The sequence below is a fragment of the Thermobia domestica genome, chromosome 3, assembly GCF_964235325.1.
Source record: "Thermobia domestica chromosome 3, izTheDome1.hap1.1, whole genome shotgun sequence".
Classification (NCBI taxonomy): domain Eukaryota; kingdom Metazoa; phylum Arthropoda; class Insecta; order Zygentoma; family Lepismatidae; genus Thermobia; species Thermobia domestica.
Genome location: NC_137456.1, coordinates 256,629,643 through 256,651,163, shown reverse-complemented (window position 1 = coordinate 256,651,163; position 21,521 = coordinate 256,629,643). Strand labels below are relative to the sequence as shown.

General features: G+C 36.1%; 1 protein-coding gene across 1 annotated transcript; it reads left to right on the top strand.

Annotated features, from left to right (window-relative positions):
* The first annotated feature begins 3,828 nt into the window (after positions 1-3,828).
* LOC145681616 (uncharacterized) lies at positions 3,829-19,768 on the top strand. The gene is made up of 4 exons (XM_081753235.1): positions 3,829-4,349; positions 12,420-12,597; positions 14,104-14,237; positions 19,214-19,768. Exons 1-4 carry the CDS (start codon positions 4,332-4,334, stop codon positions 19,751-19,753), a joined length of 870 nt encoding a protein of 289 aa, XP_081609361.1. The 5' UTR covers positions 3,829-4,331; the 3' UTR covers positions 19,754-19,768.
* The last annotated feature ends 1,753 nt before the right edge of the window (positions 19,769-21,521 follow it).

The window sequence follows — 21,521 nt, the reverse complement described above, 5'->3', positions numbered from 1 at the left end:
ATTCACCCAAAATGTGATTCATGTTTCTCAGTGAACAGCTTCAGGTAACACATGAATTTAAATTATCACAACTCTTATTGACAAAGTTGCCAATACTCCGTTCGTTACTACCCCTCACATCCTATCTTTCCCCTCCCCTGATTGGACCCAGTTCAATTTCTCCAGACTTTATCTTAATTGATATTTTTTATTGCACTGAAACATATTCGTCGCTCCTTTCCTTCCCCTCTCCCGATGCAGACCCGGCTTAATCTCTCCTGACATTACCTTAATTGATAGCTTTAATTCTGCTGAAATAAAATCCTTCATCAACTTTCCTTCCCGTCCTACGACGTGGACCCGGTTCAATCTCCCCTGACTTTGCCTTAACTGATCGTTTTTATTCTGCTAAAACAAAACTCGTCACCCCTATTCTTCCCCTCCTTCCGACCTGGACCCGACTAAATCTCTCCTGACTTTACCTTAATTGATAGCTTTAATTCTGCTAAAATAAAAGCCGTAATCCCATTTCCTTCCCCTCCATCTATGTGGAACCAACCCACAATAGGCACAATGCAGCTATCTAACTACTAACTCTATGGCCTATGGAACCCGGAGGTTCAATGCCGCGTTCGCAAAAGCTCTTCACTGACTTCTATTCTTAGCCAATTAGATTCAGTTTCCACTTTGTATTCCTACCTCTGCGAGATCCATCTTAATATTGTTCTTCCGTCTTCGCCTAGGTCTTCCTAATGGTAATATTCCCATTTGTCTTCCAATTAACACTTTGAAAGCATCTCTACTTTCTTGCATCCTGGTTACATGACCTGCTCACCTGAGCCTCCTAGACTTGATGACCCTAACAATGTTTGGTAAACCACCGCATAAATTATGTAGTTCCTCGTTATGAATTCTCCGCCGTCCGTTCTTCTTTGGTCCGAATATTTGTCTCAGAATCTTGTTCTGAAATATTTTCAGTCTATGTTCTTCCCTCAGAGTAAGTGACTATGTTTTGCAACCATACAGAACAACAGACATGATCATAGTTTTATATATTTTAAACTTCAAATTCCTCGACAGAATTTCGACGACAAGATATTTTGAACTGAATAATAACTCGAATTCCCTGCTTTTAGTCGACATTTAATTTCTTCCTGAATATGGTTTTCGTCTGTTAATATTGATTCTAAATATTTGAGAGTATCCACTTTATCAAAAGTATTATTCAATATTATAACGCGTCCCTCATTTGCCGTACTACGACCCCCGACGAACTTCCATGTATTTAGTTTTCTCTTCATTTACTTCTAAACCAATGTCCCACAAGCGTTTAATAAGAGCTGCATTTCTTTATATTGTTCTTCTATCATCCCCTATTACATTTACATCATCAGCGTATGTCATAACCTGGTGAACACCATTCAATTCTAGGCCCTGGTTGCTATCTTTGATTTCTCTTATAGCGTTTTCCAGGACGAAGTTGAATAATAATGGTGATAATGCATCTCCTTTTTTCAGACCGTTTTCGACATGAAAGCACGTGAAAAAATTTTCCTACCCGGACTTTTCTTTGGGGTTCATTTAAAGATATTTTAATTAATGTAATTAGCTTTTCCGGTATTCCGAATTCTATAAGAATGTTGTTCAATGTTTCTCTCTTAATCGAGTCATAAGCCTTTCTAAAATCAATATATAGTTGATATACCGGGGTATTGTATTCCCACCTCTTTTCGAGTATTTGTTTGATAGTTGATCGATAGTTCATCGATTTCGTCTAAATCCGTACTGATAATCTTCATAAATTCATCTGCGTATGGGGCCAATCTTGCTAATAGAATGTTTGAAAGGATTTTATAGGATGTTGACAGAAGAGAAATAATTATTACAATCAGTTTTATCGCCTTTCTTGTGAATTGGAACAATGATTGATTCTTTCCACTCTTATGGCTATTCTTCCTTGTTCCAGATAACAAGAATGAGTTTGTGTATCTTGTTTTACAATTTTTCACCTCCTGCTAAAATTAACTCAGCCGGAAATTCATCTTCGTCCGGAGATTTATGTTTCTTTAATTTTTTTATGTTGTTCTATCTACTAAAACGTGATCAGTTTGATTGTGTATTCTTTTTCGTCTGGTGAGACCCCAGTATATTTATGAATGTTGCGATGTGGAAATTTTGTACTCATCACGATAAAGTTTTGATGTTCCAAAGTTCACGAATCTAACATCGTTGTCATTACTTTTCTTATGCAGACTTTCGTTCCCTATAATGCAGCTACACATCAAAATTAACTTAGGCCTGCATTCAGTCCGGCCAATGGTCACCATTGAACTAACCGACGATGAGTAGGCGAACTGAGAGAAAAAATGTATGTGGCGTACGTAAAATCGTATGTTACATTTGTAAATTATGTAGTTTTTGTATTTAACGTACAGCAAACGTATAACTGAAAACGTATGTTTTATAATACTTTCTGTATAAGTGTTCCATCTGTTCGTACGTTCCGTATGAAACAATATAGGCGGTCAGGATGTCATATATAAATGGACGTATATAACATATAGCTGACGAAGGTAATATACATATATGTATGTAATATAAGGAAGACTACCACTGTATATATGTAATATAAGAAAGGATATCAGACATTCTGCAACAGCATGATGTAACATCTAAGAGCAGTGCCTATGTAGCATGCGGATAACGTATGCTCCGTACTGATTTCTGTAGTAAGCAAGAGGATTCCGTATATTTGTAGAATATACCGCTGTCCGGAGAACGGTTTTTTCTTAGTGTGGACATAAATCTGTGCAGGGATAATGGAGGTGCACATACGGACGTTTTGGAGAAATAACTGCAAGTATTATGAAGTATTATTAATGTAGGGATGAAATAAGTGTAGTTGTAAAGAACTTTCTGGTCACCCTGTGCTTTCTGACTGCGAACAGTTTGGAACACGAAAAGTGTTACGGAATGGCTTAAGATCGTAACAAATGGATCCACTGTATGCATAGAAAATTCAGCAGAAAATGATATTTTCGTACAGTGTTATATATACATACAAAGTTATTATGGGAATGATTTCCCAAGTTGCAATCTTCATGAGTCATATTCAAAAATACATAAAAGTTTCACCAGTGTAAACATAAATTCAAAATTTCCATTTTTGTTAAAACTGTCACGTAATTACATAATTTCCCAATAGGGATAATATGAGAGAAAATGTTTGCGAACGTATATTGACAGAGAAGGCAAATAAGTTACTAGAGTGTGACACCTAATTTATAAATTGTACTCTAATCTCAAAGATATATGTTGCACTTTTAAACGAAAATTACCCGGATGTATATGCAACTAATGAGGAAAGTGCTCAGAAATCTATCGACAGAACCAGCAATGAATTAAGCATCTTAAAACCAACTGTACGGAAGATTCTGAGCAAGCGTTTGCGATCTTATAGTAACCAAATATAATTGTGACGTGCGGTGATTTAACGGAACAAACATCAACTTGAACAAGGCTAGGATTTTCCATGAAAATCTAGATTTACACTTCCTTCGTTATGCCTCAGAATCTGTTATTGGTGAATGTAGCATGTGTTGATTCTTTTCAATTGTCCTTTTCGCGCAATTTGCTCGGTTACGCTTGTTCCTCTGTTCGGTCACATGCTAGACTTGTTTAGGACCCAGAAAATGATGGACAGAATAAACTAACTTACTTTTTGCTGGAGAATGCAAAGTTCAAATAAAATGAATGTTTTCACGGAATCGTTAACATTCGTTAACGTCGGAAGCAGCTACGTATTTTCTACTTTTCAAGCAGACTGATGAACGAATGGGAAGGTACACTCTTAAAAATTTCCTTGCTCAGAAATGAGAAAATTGCATGTTCAAAACAAAATAAGTAATTTTTACTCATATTTGAGACAAAATATCTCATTATTTTGAAACGTGTTCTCATTTGTGAGCTCAAGGCAAATTTTCAGGTTCCCATTTATGAGATTTTCTCATTTCTTAAAAATGAGAATGAAATAGTGCGTGATTTGTAATATAATAGATGGCAGAAAAATAACGGTAACAATTTTACCGAAATAATATTACCATGTTTTACTTGGGAGTAATATTGCTAGGGTTTAATTACTATACAGGAAACGAGATAAAGGATTTCAGTTGTAGCAGAATGCGAATGGATATGAGTACGCAGTACGGTGATGCGGCTGAAGAGGCGTATGGGTACACATCACATCATGTGAGAAGGAAGACAGCGGCGAAGAGACTGAAGAGTTGATAAAGTGTGTGAAACAGACATGAACTTCATAGAAGAAGTTCTAGTTGGACTCAACTTAGAACAATATGTGCCAGCTTTCGAACGTAAGTATAAATTATACTAAGTAACTACAAAATGCACAGCTCGTTGTTTACTTACCTGAAGTTCTGGTATGAATGTGATTCAGTGTTTTGTAAACATACGACAGTGTATAGTCGTTAGGGTGTAAAATGCTGATTCCTTTCATATAAGTTCGTAATCAAGTTAGCTCCTACATTTATCAAGCTAAATATTCAATGCACATAATAACGAGGCAGTAATAACAAGTAAAGGCGGGCTGGAGCCCCGTAGGGAACGTTGATTTCTATATTACAATAGAATGAGGAGACATGTCAATGTTTTACACCCTTTCCCCTTCGCTATAAGTTGCAAAATAGCTATGTACGGAGTCAAAGAACACATGTCATCTGTGTAGTTAACATAGAAACAGCGTTTAAAAAATTGTGATTTATAATTATGGAATTGCAATGCGGAGGTGCTTTGTACTGATCACGTAACATAGATTAGAGCCTTTTTTTTTTTGTTTTTGTATCAGTAATAGTTTTAATGACATAATGTATGCAGGTTATTTGGGCCTATGTTTAGCAGAAGGGGTCCAGCTCTTTTCTCTAAAAAAATGTTACAATTTTGGTATTTTCTGTTCACATTCGGTTAGTTTAGAGTAGGTTAGGTTAGTTTGGATTAGGTTAGGTTAGTTTAGGATAGGATAGGTCAGGGGCGGATCCAGGACCGACTTCTGGGGGGGGGGGGCGGCGTGTTGTCATACTGCTACTTTTAAGGGCTCCAAACTTTGGGATGGGTTTTATTTATATATATAAAATAAGAAAGATGCCTCTTCTGGGGGGGCAATCCCCCCTGGATACGCCCCTGGGTTAGGTTAGTTTAGTTTGTTATATTAGTGTAGGGATCCCTCATAATTTTCCAAAAAATTATAGAATTTCGCTTATTTCTTCTAATATTAGGTTAGTTTAGGTTAGCTTAGGTTGGGTTAGATTTGGTTACGTTATGTTACGTCTAAGTACTTGCATCATTTATTTCTCCTGTAAATTTTGTGTTTTTTACGTGCTTCTTGATCCCTTGTACTAAACATACTCCGTTATTTGTAGCATATAGGCAGGTCAGTATGCGAATTGAATATTTCGTGCAGATTGATTATACAAATCCATACAGAGATTCATGAAATATATACTACTTTTTCTCTGAATTCGCTTTCTCTACCTTCAGCATGACGTGTGAACTTGCATTCCTCGGTGCAAATTCACTTTAAGAAATTTCGTGCAAAAACATCAGCAAACCTGTGCTAGGTGCCTCTAAAAAGCACGAGTTCTATCTACCTGACTCAGGGCAAAAGCACAGCATGGGAACCCATGCTGTAACGTTGGGATACGTCCGTAGGGATCAGGCGCGTCAGAGATGGTGGATATACGCGTAAATTAGGATTTTGAAAAACGACTGCTTTCACGATGCAAAGATATATTTTTGTTAAATTCATTTGCTTGTTACATTGAAGTGTGCATTTACATTCCCGGTGCAGATTTAGTTTAAGAGGTCATGTGCAAAAACAATTTTACCTGTGCTAGGTGGCCACTAAAAGGATGAATGCTATGTAACCGACTCAAAGCACGAGCACAGCAGGGTACCGAGCGCGAATGCATCCGTAGGGAACTGGCGCGTCAGTAATTGTGGGTATACACATGAACAAGGACCCTAGAGAACAATTGTTTCACGATGGAAAGATAACTTTTTTTGTTAAAGTAATTTGCTCGTTACATTCCTTGCACGTTACGTTGTCCTTCATTAATCTACCACTACTTACCTTATGGACGAATGAGTGCATACTAGGTTTCACGTTCATTAATATATACACGTAAATACATATTTCACAAGTGAGAGCATGTCATATTTCGATTACTTTCATACTGCTCGATTAAAATATTAATACAAATATCTTCTATAAATTTTACAAATATGTGGATCCGTATAATCAATCTGCACATATTTTTTCCCAGGGAAGGGATTAATTTCACCCATATATGCACCCAGTCATCACTCACGTATACTATATATTGAGAATTTGAAAAGTTATCAATACCAAGGATAACAATTTTCTTGTCCAGGAATAATTTTGTTTTTTCAGGGGGGAAATCCCTGACATTCTCCGTCAATTTGCACATTGCATATAGTACTGTGCATATTTGTTCTTAATGTAACGTAGGGGCCGCGGTAGCTCAGTGGTAGAACGTTTGGTGCGTGAGGACCTAAGTTCGATCCCAGCTCACGGTAAGTGGGCTTTGTGATGGATAAACACAGTGTGTGTGGGTTTCCTCTGGATTCTCCTGCTTCTTCCTACTTTCTTCATTCCACTATCTTATTCATTTTTATCATAGTCTCCTTTAGCGTACCCTACAGAACTGTGGGACGTAGAACTTAAGATTGCTTTTTTTTTTAATTAATTTAACGTTCCAAGATTGAGCTCTAAGTCTGAGAGAGACCCACCCGTTTGACGTGCGTTGAGATGGAATCAGTGAGTTTCGTTTCAGTATCGAGTTCGGCGGAATATATATATATATATATATATATATATATATATATATATATATTTTCGGGAAACTGCCACCTTAGTAATGCCAATGTGATTATTCATAAGCAAATGATGTTTATATAAATAATGAATGATGAAATTTAAATTAGAAGTTTAGTATATAGGGGCTAGATAATCAAAAATATTAAAAAGTCCAACTGGCAAACTAGAGGTGTAATCGAAAAAATTTTCCGAGCAGTTATTAATACATTGAATCAAATTTAACGTTGGCTTCTGTATGAAACAATAGGCATTCAGGCAAACAGATAGATTAGGCAACTTGGTTTCGTTTAGTTTGTAAAGGCGTGTATAACAGCGAGGGAATGAGCGACGGGACCTACTCTTTAGAGTGACGCTTATCTCGGGGCCGCGGTGGCTGAGTGCCAAGTGAGCTTTCTGATGTACAGTGTATGGTGGGTTTTCCCGTGGTTCTATCATTCACTCCCACTTTATTTTTACTACTTTGTTTATTAACATTTAACATCGGGACATAAACGTTGGACGTTACACTCAAATAGGAATTGTTGCCTTTGGGCTAACGGACAGATGGGACAATAATTATTACGTTTGTAGAAAAAAGAAGGAAACTGGAGAACATCGAGAGAGCCCAGGAATTCAATGTTGTCTGTCAGAGACTTACATGAGATCGAACCATAGACCTCTCGCGACAGGTGAGTGACAGCTGCCCCATATCCTTTCCTCTTACGTAAATAAGGTACCGAAACTTCACTCTTCGTTTAAGTGTATCTACAAATAAAAAAAAAAAAAAAGTTAAAAGTTTTGAGTCACGTTTCATGGTGTAATGAACATCTTAATGGATTCTACCGTTTTATCTTTTAGGCTTGTACCCGCTAAACGAATATAGGATTATAATACGCATGGGCTCTGGTGCAGTTTTTGAAAAATGAAATCTTTCAGTTCAGCATTCCACGATTATGCCCTGGAACTAAGAGAGACTGATGATGCGAATGAATGAAATGGTGGAATGAAGAAAGTGAGGAGGAAACGTGAGAATCCCGAGAAAACCCACGCACACGGTGGATGTACACCACAAAGCCCACTTGGCGTGAGCTGGGATCGAACCAGGGACCCCACGCACCAGGGTGAATGCTCTACCTTTGAGCCACCGCAGCTCCTGGTGCAGTTTTTGTGGGTTTCATTTCAAAAAGTGTAAGGGTGATCTGGAAGCGAACCGGTTAGCTTAGTGATTAACGCGTGAGCACAATAAACCGGAGACGCGCATTCGATTCTCTGTCCAGTTATACATTTTTCGCTTTTTGTATATCAATGTCTTCGTACCTATAGACGAATTGATCTGATATGAAATCAGTTTTTTTCTGCGTGTATCATACATGCTATCTATTGAAGCAAGTGGGCCTACATCCTGTTTGAAAGAATGATGGGTATTTTTTGTTTTCCTGATCATCCAGCACGTACGGTTGGTGCTTGTTTTTCTCACGAGTGATCATTTGAATGTGTCATTTTGTTTTAGGAGCATTTCTGATGGGAAATTGTATCCCCTCCGTGAATTTGAAACTTATACACTTTTAGTTATCAGGGTAAAAATATACCAATGAAAAACATGAAAATACTCCTATATCAGATGGTTCCCCCCACCTCCTCGTAACAAAGTCTGAAATAACATTGTTTATTTTAATGGATAGAAATAACGCAAAAGGGGAGCATTATTTCTTACTTAAAATTACACTGACTTAAGTACCCAAATGTAGAAAAAACTTGACGCTACATTTCATGACCCCTTGTCATCTTCCTCGCGCTTGTATTTTTCTTAACAAGAAAGTAGTACTGTCACGTGTCCATCGGTGAAGGAGTTTGGTTTGTTTGGCATGATATTTTTTGCAATATAGAAACCGGAAATTGTAGTGTGCTTCTACTTCCGATCTTAATGTATGTTCTTTGGACGCTTAATTGATTGAAGAAAACTACTTAATGCTATCTATTGCCGTTTTCACAACCAACGTTAAAACTGAAGCGAGTTTTCTGTCATTTCTCGTTTAAATATAGGTTAAGAGAAGATGGTACGTACTTACGCTCAGAACACTAAATCTATTTCAAAGATCCACTTTTAGCTATCTCTTAATATTTATTTTCTGTGTAGATCAATATTAAATTGGAAACAGTAGTAAACTATTACCACTTCCGGTTATGGTGGAGGGATACGGGTAAGGATGGAATATTTCCGTGATACGCAGAGTCGATCATAAAAACCGTTTCTCGCTATGTTACCATTTTTGTTCTATGGCAATGGACGTTGAAACTGAAATGAAACCTCTTCTTGAGATCTTGAATCCATTCTAAGAAACCGCTTGTGGCTATCTGGTTCTGGTCTACGGCGATCAATATTAAAATCGGAAATGATTCATTTATGTTGGAGTTAGGAGAGGATAGATGGAAATGCATGCAAAAAGGCATTTGGTTATTGGTACGATTTGTTAGACGAAAGAGTGAACTGCGTTACTGTCGATACACTGTGATCAAATAAGTGGTTTCTTGCAGTGGTGCTATTCTAATTTTTTAACAATCTGTTCTCTCTGTCTCTGTATATATAGCAAATAATGCACCTTCACCCGCGTAATAAATATCGCTGAACCGCGTAGCCACCGTACCTTCCTAGGGAAAAGCAGCTGTGAATATTAGTGATATACAGGTGTAATTTAATGATTCAGTCTCTTGAGTTGCAGTGTATTACGTTGCGAAGCTTCCATTTGTGCTCACTGTATGTGTTTTCATTTTAGGTGAAAAAATAGACAAGGAAAGCTTTTATTTGTTAGATGAAGAAACAATTAAAGCATTAATTCCTGAAGCAGGTCCTCGCTTAAAATTCCGCAAGAAGTGGCAGGAAATGATATCATCATCATGTTCTTCACCACCTACAACACTGAGAGACGAAGACACAGATTCAACCTTAGACGTTTTCTCGTCTCCTTGTGATGATGAGGGTAATAGTATTGAAACGTCGACATGTGGAAGCCGAACTCCGTCGCATTCCCCTGAGGAGCAAGACAATGATTTAAATTTAAACTTAAGAACACTTTTGGAAAGGAAATGTCCAGATCTGCTTGAGAAGATGGATAATAATCAAGGGATTAATATTCTAGAGAAGTACAGTATCAACCGAGTTATAGTAGATGCTTTTATTGAGAAATACGGCTGTCAGCCAACTACAAAGCAAAAAACCAATCTTGCAAAATTGATCATAGGATCGTTCCCTATATTGAAGGGAAATAGTGGCAGTGGATTTGTGAGTATCACACTTGGCTCTTATTAAAAATATATCTTTTGTATTGATGATTGTAGTTTAAAATAGTGGTTCTTAACATTTTCGACCGTAGCATTCTTTGGGTGAATGCGATTGTCTTGATGCTCCTGTCATCTTAATCCAGTTCACCCATACACAAGGCTGAATGTAAGACTAGGGCAAAGCAGTTAAGGAACCATAAAACGCTTCAATTATTATTATTATTTGTAAAAAGCCTACTAAAATGTATAATAGCTTTTTGTCGCATAATATGAAGAAAAAAAAAGACTAATAGGTCATGCAATCTTAAATAGACTATTAGAACTTTGTTTCATAACTCCCTTTGGAAACGAGAACACTCCCTGGCTATTAGTAACACCCACGTTGAGAACCACTGGTTTAGAACCGCATATAAAAACATTAATTATGAGTTCTTCAAACTATTTTGAAGTTCAAATGTGTTGACTTTGCATGCGACTTCACAAAACATCTTTAACTACAGTAACAGGAGCGCAGGAGTTAACTTGTAGATTAGAGAGAGGCAAACGTTCAAGGACCACCTTTACCAATTTATATTGTAACTGTTTCTGTGTATTGTCGGTATATATATAAAATATTTTTTAATACGTTGTGGGATAATAATTTTTGAGATTGTACACGATTATGTACCGAGGTTAAGGGAGACGGTGATGATGAAGTGGATGATAATGGTGGAATGACGAAAGCGGGGAGAAACGGAAGACCCGGAGGAAACCCACGCACATGGTGTTTGTCTACCATAAAACCCACTTGGCGGGAACTGGAACCAAAGCAGGGGCTCTACGTATCAGAGGTGAGCACTCTACCACTGAGTCACCGCGGTAAGCCAGCTGTGTATAATGTCAACTGATAAGTTTAAAAATGAACTGACAAATGAATGATTATGAAGAACTAGTGGCATTTAGAATGTGGGAGGAAAGTGGAAACCCACAGAAAACTAAGAAAGAGAATAGTGCCTATCACAAACTTAACGTTGACTGGGAGAGTTTTGAGTTTTTCCGTTCTAAACTTTGTACGAACGGTATATAGACGTTGATCAAAATAATGCAAACACCTGTAGTTTGAAACATGTAAGATACGTAAGGGAGTACCATTGAGGAGCGTGCGCAGCGCCTGCATCTGGCCGTTGCTAGTGGTGTAACAGATCATCGAATGTAGTAAATTAAGCGGGGTAGATGACAGTGATGTAAAATGGAAGACATTTCTGAATTTCTAAAGGGAAGATTGCTCTCAAGGTAACAGTAGTCCAACACCGTATTAATCAAGTAATACAACCTCTCAGTATTTAAAAGCATTATAACTGTTGATGTTACTGGCGCTTTTATTTATTTATTATTGTAATTCATGTGTAGAAAGTTCACCAGAAAAGTGTCATATAAGACGAACAGTGAAATATATTTTTATTTCAGGAACAATGGTTTAGTCCTGGTACAAAAGGAACATCAGCATCAGGATTAATACAGCAACGATTGAAGAACTTCCGGTTTCGGCGATTGTCGACTGTTGAGAAGGAAGACCTGGGAATACCACGGAAAGTAAAAGAGAATAGCGTAGCTACATACATGAACATTCAGTCCAATGAGACGCCAGCGGTGGAATGCATTCAAAAACAGCAGTGGATGAAAGAAAATGAATCACCCCTAGAAACAGTTGTCACTTATATGAGGGACACTTTCAATTACAGGAGAGAAAACATTCTTCACACCTATAAATGTACAGAAGAAATAATAGCAGCATGGCCAAGGATATTACTGCCTGCGGTGGTATGTGGAAATAATTTCCGTTTGTACCTTAAAATGTTGACATACAATTCGATGGCCCGCAATTTCCTTTGGCGTCGGTTAAACACCAAAACCTAAATTGTGTAATGAGAATGAATTGCGTTGAGTAGAATAGGTGATTATCAGTATTTAAAGGGAAAACGCAGGATGGTATAAATGGTGTCAAAATTTAAAATATCTAGTAGTTTTGTTGTAAGAGGAGTTCATTAAAAAATAACAAAGTACGAACGCAAATATACACTTAAAATCATACCAATTTTATAAGAAATGGATTACAGATTGTGATTTATTTTCTGAAGTTCAGAATACTGAGAAACAATTCATATACCTTTCAATGGTGTGTCAACATTTTTAAGTAGCTTCATTAAGCATTCTTATATGTATTTTTTAAGTATGTGTTGTTGCATATCTGTTTTCCTTTTGGTTCGTTTATGATTTTTTTTTTCTTCTTCAGGTTGATAGTGAATTCGAGTGTTTATTTGGTGGACGATCTAATGCACTCACTCTTGACTTCGGGCTAATTGCGGACAAGCTAATTTTACAAGCCCGAAATTGTGGTCGGAAAGCAGCAGAAGACGTAGCTTCCGATTTCCTTGCGAAGTATGGACGAACTACGGATATTACTACAGAAAGTAAGTACCATTTGTATTTTTAATTGTTTTGGCATGAGTAGTACACAATAGGAACATGTTTAGAAACTGGATTTTCGAGTTTCTTCATGTGGCCGGCAACATGAAGAATAGGGTTAAAGAACATCTCAAGTGCGAAAATATCCTCTCCGTGAAATACATGAAGCCAGTTACAGTGAATTCTGAAACATAAAAATTTAGCAACGCTTAACACCAGTTTCTAAGGAAGTAATTGTATTCTTTTAACAACTGTTGATAAATTCCTTAGTTGTTCGCAGTGTATTACACTCATCGCAGTAAAGCGATTAGCAGTGTTACAGAAGGCAATCCATGTATTATGGTTTCTTCTGTTATTTCAGCTCCAAGATGATCTACAATTTCACGTAACAATTCATTAATTCCAGTATCTAGTCATTAACAGTATAACAGTGTTCCGCCGAACAGTATAACATCTAATACAGTACCTATGAATTTAATGCAGAAATACAAATTTCAGTAAATTGAGAAGCAGAAGTAGCAACAAATCTCGAAACAGTTATCAAAATTAGTCGATGAAATTGTAAACCTTTTTAATTTCATTCTTTTCGTGCTTTGTTTTCATTATTTAATTCTTTAGGGTTTGTTCCGGAATTTTGAAGTTTGCCAACTTATCTTTCCATTGGAGGAGAGAATGAACAGAAACTACTGTGAATTTTAGTATTTTGAATAATAATAATAAACTTGTGAAAAAATAATCAGATAAATTTATTCCACACTTCTAGATTTTCGTAAATCCAAACCTATAGAGCACATTATCCATTCTGTAATGTTTTGTTCAGAAGGTAGTAATTTAAGCGTGACAGCTGTTAATGTACATTTGTATATTTGATTTGGAAATTTGACCCTTAATATTTTGTACAATATTAAGCTGGTGAATATATATACTATCACCTATACTATATTGTGTTGTTAAGCTCAATAGCCGTCTCTGGAGGTGTATTTTTATTTCGTCATAGTCAATTTTGTTTCTAGTAGGTACTCGGACAAGACATTGAGTGTATTAGTGAATAGTGTATATAATTTGGAGAATTAGTTTTGATGTAATTTGGTCATTTGCGCTTTTGAGAAATTTAAGGACTTTAGTTTATTTATTTTGGCAGTTGCTTCTCAAACTTTCTTCTTTGCGCGATACCCTTTCGAACCTCTCCTCTCTATATTTTAGTTTAAACCAATTGATTAGTACTGGGTGGCCATTAAAAGGCCACCTTAAATTGAAATCTTTCGTTGGGCTTATTATTTATTGATTTCTATTTATCAGTTCTACGGCGATCCAAATTAATATTGTATTGTATTGTATTCTTTATTTTCGGTGTATATTCATAAACAATTGTTTATAGAATACTATGCGGTTACAGAAGTTTATGTACACCTTTTCTAAATGAACTAACATCTAGTCTGTTGAAATAGAAAAAAAAAATACAGCAAGATTTGCTATCTGAGATTGACATTCCTTATTTTCTTTCTTTTAAGAAACGAACGTTGCACTAAAATTATTACCCTATCTTCTACCTCAAGGAGTGATTTCCAGACGAAAGGGACGAAAACATGTGAAAGAACGTCCAACAGTTTTGGATTCATTGGAGCATTTTATTAACACCATACCTGTAAGTAACAAAGTTATTTTCGTTGTCATATGTTAAAATTAGTTTCTTCCTTGAAATGATGTACAATTCTTATTCATCAACGATTATAATGTAGTTTGTAGTTCATTCCCAAGTAGCGAACAGTCAAGAACATACAGGCTTTTTGCTAAAATGTTAAGCTTTATCATATCATGAAATACTAACCTTGAAATACACTCAGCACCTGTTGTATTAATTTTGTGTTATAGGCTTCGATAACTACATAATTTTTGTGCTGGTTCGTGGATTCACATTATGGCAAATGCTTTCAGTCTATAGGGGGGGGACTTTGTTAATAAAAGTAAACACAACAGAGAATGTGTTTCTCCAACAAAACAAGTTGAAGTTTTGATACATTGCAGCGTCACATAATGTGTGGCCTCTGCTTACCTGTTAAATAAAATAATTTCATATATGAGGACCAAGGTTATTTAATAGGCCACATTGTGTGACGTGGAAGATCATCAACCCTCCAGATGGTGAATTGGAGTAATACTCTCAATTGGGTGATTCTGCTATTAATGAAGTGTAATGCTGTTTTTCCTAAAGACTGAAAATAACATTTACCATTATACGATGTCCACGAACCAAAGTAAAGATTCTCTGAGTCACGTACAGATGATAATGATAAGAAACCATCAAAATGTTTACGATTAAAATGAGTGTTTAATTGTAGTTCAAGGTTAATATTTCATAACTAAACATGCATTCCGTTAATTCATTTCGTAATTATGTCAAGCCATAGATGAATGTAGCATCATTCGACTTGATCGGCTTTTATGTGTCTGTTCGAGTGTCGATCTGTCTGCTCCACGATAACTCTCGTAAAACTTATCCGATTTTAATGAAATTTTTTATGTAGACTCCTTTGACATTCTCACGTTACCTGTAAGTAAGTTTCAGCCCCCAAGCGCGCTTTTGGAGGGGTGTTAGGAGGGGGGAAGGATAATAGGAATAATTATTTTTTTATCCTGAACGGCTCAACCGATTTGCATTAAGAAAAGACGTTAGGTGTTCTCAACAAGAGAAAAGTCGAAAATATTTTTTTTTAATTTTTGGTGTTGAAAATTGGTCGAGATTGTTTTGGAAATTAAAAAAAAAAATAGGGGAAGACTAACTGGGGCACCCACAATTTTTTGCCAGTTTTGTCTTGAGAAGGTCCCTAACAACATATATTGTTTTAATTTTGTTTGCAAGTGTACTTCATAGTGAAGAAAGGCAAATATACATAGGTCAGCATGTATGTGGTATACGTATGATACACACTGTACACCACTAGGATAACCAATACCTTTGAATGTGGGGATGAAGTTGTTATAACATTGGAATCTTATGGTAACAAGTATTTTTTGTCTTAATGGTAATTGGTCTCTGAGAATGAAGGGGGGTTCTCGACCCTGTTCGCACTTCCCTTGGCTACGCCACTGCTGTACATCAACTGAAATTATACATTCCCGCATTTTATGTTAATTTTGCACATAATCAATGTTCTGTGATATATATATATATATATCTTTGTTTAGTAATTGTTCTTGTTTTGTAACAGTTGGTTAATAATATGCCTGTTGTTAATAGATACTGTATCTATGTGTTTAGTTTGTTTCGATGGTATTACTGTATGTGTGTGTTTAATATGATCAAATAAAGAATGAATTAAAAGAAATTAATCCTCATCAAAGTTTTCGTCCACTACGGGAACAATTTCGGTTTTCGTGAACAGAACTGTTGGCTGCTGTTCTCATATGTTGCTACTATTGTGTATTATTTATCATGTGCGTTATCATTACTTATCGAAAATCATTCGACCAGCTGAAATACTCAGTAAATACTTGTTATCATAAGATTCCAATGTTATAACAACTTCACCCCCCCCCCACTCAAAGGTATTGATTATCCTAGTGGTGTACAGTGTGTCATACGTATACCACATAGATGCTGACCTATGTACATTTGCCTTTTTTTTCACTATGAGGTACACTTGCAAACAAAATGAAAACAATATATGTTGTTAGGGACCCTCTCAAGACAAAACTGGCAAAAAATTGTGGGTGTCCCAGTTAGTCTCCCCTAAAAATGTTTTTGAAAATTTCAAAAAAAAAAATTGACTTCAATTTTCAACCTTAAAAATTTTCAAAAAAATATGTTCCGACTTTTCTCTTGTTGAGAACACCTAACAGCTTTTTTCTTTATATAAATCGGTTGAGGCGTTCAGGAAAAAAAAAATTCCTTCCCCCCTCCTAACACCCCTCCAAAAATGCTTGGGGGCCGAAACTTTTGGAAACTGAGTTTCTCATAAATGTTAATCGATACTGTAAATTTGGTGCAGATATGCTTGGGGGCAGTTTTCACATGCTTATTCCGCTAGGCCCTTTGCAGGATGACGTAGTGAAATTTATTAAATTCATTAGACGAAAGAAATTCATTAGTGAAATTTATTAGACAAAAGTTACTGTGTACTTTCTTTATGTGATTCCAATGATGATTTAAATTTGCTTAGAACAAAGGGGTGAATTTACACACACATACACACACTCCAATATTGCCTACATTTTCTTTAAGGGTAGCAAATCATTACCTATAGGAACAGCTAAAATCAGTGAAATATCATAGATGCATTACGACCCCCCCCCCCTTTCCCCGCGAATTTTGACTTCCAAACTATGGTATATATAAATATAGGAAGTCTTATAGAACGTCTGTGTTACTCTGTCTGCTTGCCTCTGAACAGGTATCAGAGCAAAAACGGTAACAGCTATCGACAAGCGGTTTTCGGGAATCGATTCAGCGTCCGAGGAATAGGTTCCTCGTTGAACAACCTTCTGCTTAAACTAGAAGTGATTGAAATCGAACATTTCTGGTTTCAACAGTAATAGGTATAACTCAAAAACCATGTTAGCTAGCGACAAGCGATTTTCGGAAACCGACACATGGTCTCAAGGAAGTAACCCACCTTAATCCCTATATTTCCACTGAAACCAGTAATGGCAGAAATTCGCTGCTACTTCGGTTTCAATATTAATTTTTATAGGACAAAAGCGGTGAGATCGAAAAGCGGTTTTCGGGAATTGACTCAGAATCCCAAACATTAATTCAGTGTTCGTTCATTATTTTCTATTTAAACCAAAAGTGGTATAAATCGCCATTTTCGGTTTAAACATTAATGATTATAAATTAAAACAATGGAGTATTAGATCATTTCGCGTGCAGTACATCAGTCAGTTCCGTGAAAGAGGATGGAGGTAGAAATCTGCGCGGGGTTCGTGTATCCAAAACTGACCACAGATGTTCAATTATGTTCAGGGATTGGCCGGACCAGGGTAGGTGTGCATGGGCGTACCATCATCCTGGAATATGGTGTCATTGCCTGGAAACAATATTTGGACTATAGGATGCATGTGGTCTCCTAAAATGGCGACATAGTCACACCCAGTAACCATCAGTACAGGACCAACTAAAAACCAGGATATTGCTACCCACAGCTTCATGCAGCCATATTGCTCCCATATTTCACGATTGGCTGGAGATACTGTGGATCATATTTTTCTGAGGGCCCAGACATAAACATAGCCTATAGTTTGCAATAAGATAAACGATGACTCATCCGACTATATCATACGTTTCCAGTCATCAACTGTCTATGTATATTCGCGGCAGCATTGGCGCAGTTTTAAAATGTTAGGTCCTCTATCAATGGTTTCGCCAGTGAAATCCAACCTTGTATGTTCATGTAATGTAATCATGGCGGACTGTGATTGTCGATAAGGCTGTAGGAAGGGCTGCTTGAGTTCCTTCGTCACTTGCCGCGCAGTTGTACAAAGGTTCTGAGTAATAGTCCGCGTAAATACTTGATGGGACCGGTACCTGTCACTGATGTTTTTCTTCTAACCACTGTTCCTCTTCGCCGATGTGGTTTATCCAGTTTTGTAGGCCATCATTACCTGGGATATTCTGCCTCGAGACACACACACACATTTGCCACTTTCGTTACGCTTGCACGACATAGCGGAGCGAAAAAGGTTTGCCCTCTTGGGAAATCGGAACGGTCGCATATTTCAACACTATGAAGGGCCGCGGTGGCTCAGTGGTAGAGCGTTCACCTCCCTGGTTCGATCCCAGCTCGCGGCGTGTGGACTTTGTGGTGAACAAACACCGTGCTCATGGGTTTTCTCGGGGTTCTCCCGTTTCATCCCACTTTCTTCATTCCACCATTTCATTCTTTTCTTATACTCACCGTCTCCTTTAGCCTTTCTTATACTGACCGGCATAACCGTGGGATGTAAAACTGAAAGATTTCTTTTTCATTTCATTTTTTCAACATTGAACGTCTGCTCAATTCATTGCATCTTGCCCTTCTATTGCTCCTTGCGTAGTACAGCGTTTGTACTAAAACACCACAACAGTAGCTGGACGCTTCCACTGCCAACGAAAGATCTTTAGTTTTCAGGTGTGTCCATTAAATTGATAATTTTCTGTATATTACTTCATGTTGTGAATATAGTGTCCACCGCGTGTCTTTTTTTTTTGGGTGGGGGGGTCTTTACGTTTCGTCTCTAATTTTGTTTCACCATTTTGTTAACATTGCTGTGTCCTTTTGTTTCAGATCATAAACGTGAAACGTTTACCTAAATCAAAATAAATACGATTTTATTTCCGTAAGTTAAAATGTTGTCATTCATTATCAGACGATGGAAAAGATCAGACAGTAATGATACTTAAAAAAAAAAAAAAAAAAAAAAAGAATTCTTATGTTCCATACAGAATTCCATTTGTTTGCAATAACCTTAATTACGTTCAATTTATGATCAAAAACATTTTAGAAATTCATGCACAACATGCCCTCACGCAAAAAAAAAAAAAAAAAAAATCGAACATTCCAGATTTTGTCTCATGTTATTAACTTAAACTAACGATAGATTTACCTACAAAAATACTAACATTTATTATTCGCTTTTTGGTAGGTGGGAGCTGGACTGGAACGGATCATGAAGGAAGAAAGACTTTTGAATGGAATGAGAACCCAGCCCTTTGTTCTTGTTATAGGAGATCTTGTGCGTCCACAGCAAGTGTTCGTAATCATTGAGGACCATATCATTCCAGCAACTTCTGTGTTGAAAGCTGTAGACTTAGTTTTCAAACTTACATACACTTTGAATTTAGAATTTTCACCATATTGCAAGAACGTGTGGCTATTTTTGGACGATGCATTCTACAAGTGTGGGAGAGATACACCTATATTTTGTCAAATTGAGGACATTGTGCTTTTCATGGAGTCAGTTTACATCTTATGTAAAAGTTTTCAGACGATTGGTTTCTCTGAACATTTCCATGCGTATGTAGTAACACCACGAACGACTGTACAAGTTGTAACTATAAACTCTCTTTATAATTATTTGCCACTTCATGTTCGTTCCTCTTTCCATAATGGTGACGATAATTTATATGTTACATTGAAACATGAAATTAGTTCCAATAACCGTTTTTTTTTTAAGATAGTATAATACTTTTGCAGTAGAGAACACATAAGATGGTTGTGAACCATATTTTGTTATATTCAAACATGTAATTAGTTCCAGAAACCTTTCTGTTTCTAAGATAGTGTAATACTTCTGTATTCAAAATCACATTATGGTTGTGAACCATAAGTTACACGTTGCACTGAAACCAGGTGTGGCTCGTAAGGGAAATCACATAGGTAAAATTTAATGTTTTATCGCTTCGAACTAAGTGAAAAAAGTTACCTGTTGTCATTCTTGCTCTCAACAATTAGAACACTAGGCAACTTTCCTTCTTTTGTTTGAAACAATAAAACACTTTATTTTTACCGATATAACTTCCCTCACGAGCCGCCTCTGATTAGAACATGAAATGAGCTCCAAAACCTTTTGTTTCTAAGATAGTGTAATATTATGTAATCGAAATCGCATATGATGGTTGTGAACCGTATTTTATACTTGTATTGAAACATGAAATGAGTTCTAATAATCTTTTGTTCCTAAGATATATGAATCGGTGAGTAGAAAAAGGAGAACATTCCAAAAATAAAGGATAACATTCCACGATAACAATTTCTCAATAGTTAAATATCCAATCCCATTACGTTTTTGGAACTTTGGGAAATGAAAGGTCTTAACATACGCTACAAATCTCATATACAAATATTTTTATATAAACAATGCTATTTCCGGTAAACAGTTTTACTTTTCATTTTTCGAAAGTAACGTGCTACGGAATGTTCTCCTTTTTCTACTCACCGGTAGTCGAGAGCACATATGATGGCTGTAAACAAAGTTATTTCATTTGCAAAGATAAGCATAGTGGAGTCAGGAACAAAAGTGGTTGATACCTTTTATCTGTTATTTCATAAGTTCATAATCTAAAAACTAATCGACCGATTGAAGTCGTTTTTGATACATAGTAGTAACTTTTTGTGTGTGTGATTTTTGTATATTGTTAATAATTTACAGCTACGAATTACTCTATTTAATCTATAATCTGTGTGAACTTAAACATACGATGGTAACATGAATAATAACTTGCTTTAGAAACTCATCTTCTTAAAGAAAAATCAACATAATCACAAATCAGCTTATTTTTTGGTTTATTGTAAAACAAACGTTTCGTTATCAAATAGTATAATTTTCTTAGAATATATCTGCTTATTTTTTGGTTTATTGTAAAACAAACGTTTCGTTCAAAGAATATAATTTTCTTAGAATTTATCAGCTTATTTTTTGGTTTATTGTAAAACATACGTTTCGTTATCAAATAGTATAATTTTCTTAGAATATATCTGCTTATTTTTTGGTTTATTGTAAAACAAACGTTTCTTTATGAAAGAATATACTTTTCTTAGAATTTATCTGCATATTCTTTGGTTTATTGTAAAACAAACGTTTCGTTATCAAAGAATATAATTTTCTTAGAATTTATCTGCTTATTTTATTGATTTATTGTAAAACAAATGTTTCGTTATTAAAGAATGTAATTTTCTTGCGTTGAAACAAAGGTTTAAATGTGCTATATTTTAAACATGTTCATTTAATATAAATTCTGTATGTATTAAAAGTGTTTTTTTTTACATGTTTATATTTTGTTTATATCTTTTCCCTTCTTCTCGTATTTGAGAACCCCGTTTCTGTGCATCGTTTCTCACTTTTGAGAAAGACACTTCTCAAATTTTTTTGAGAAATGTGTTTCTCAAAATTGAGGTTATATGTCTCATTTACTGAGATGTTCCTTTCTCAATTTTAAGAAAAAGTACATTAT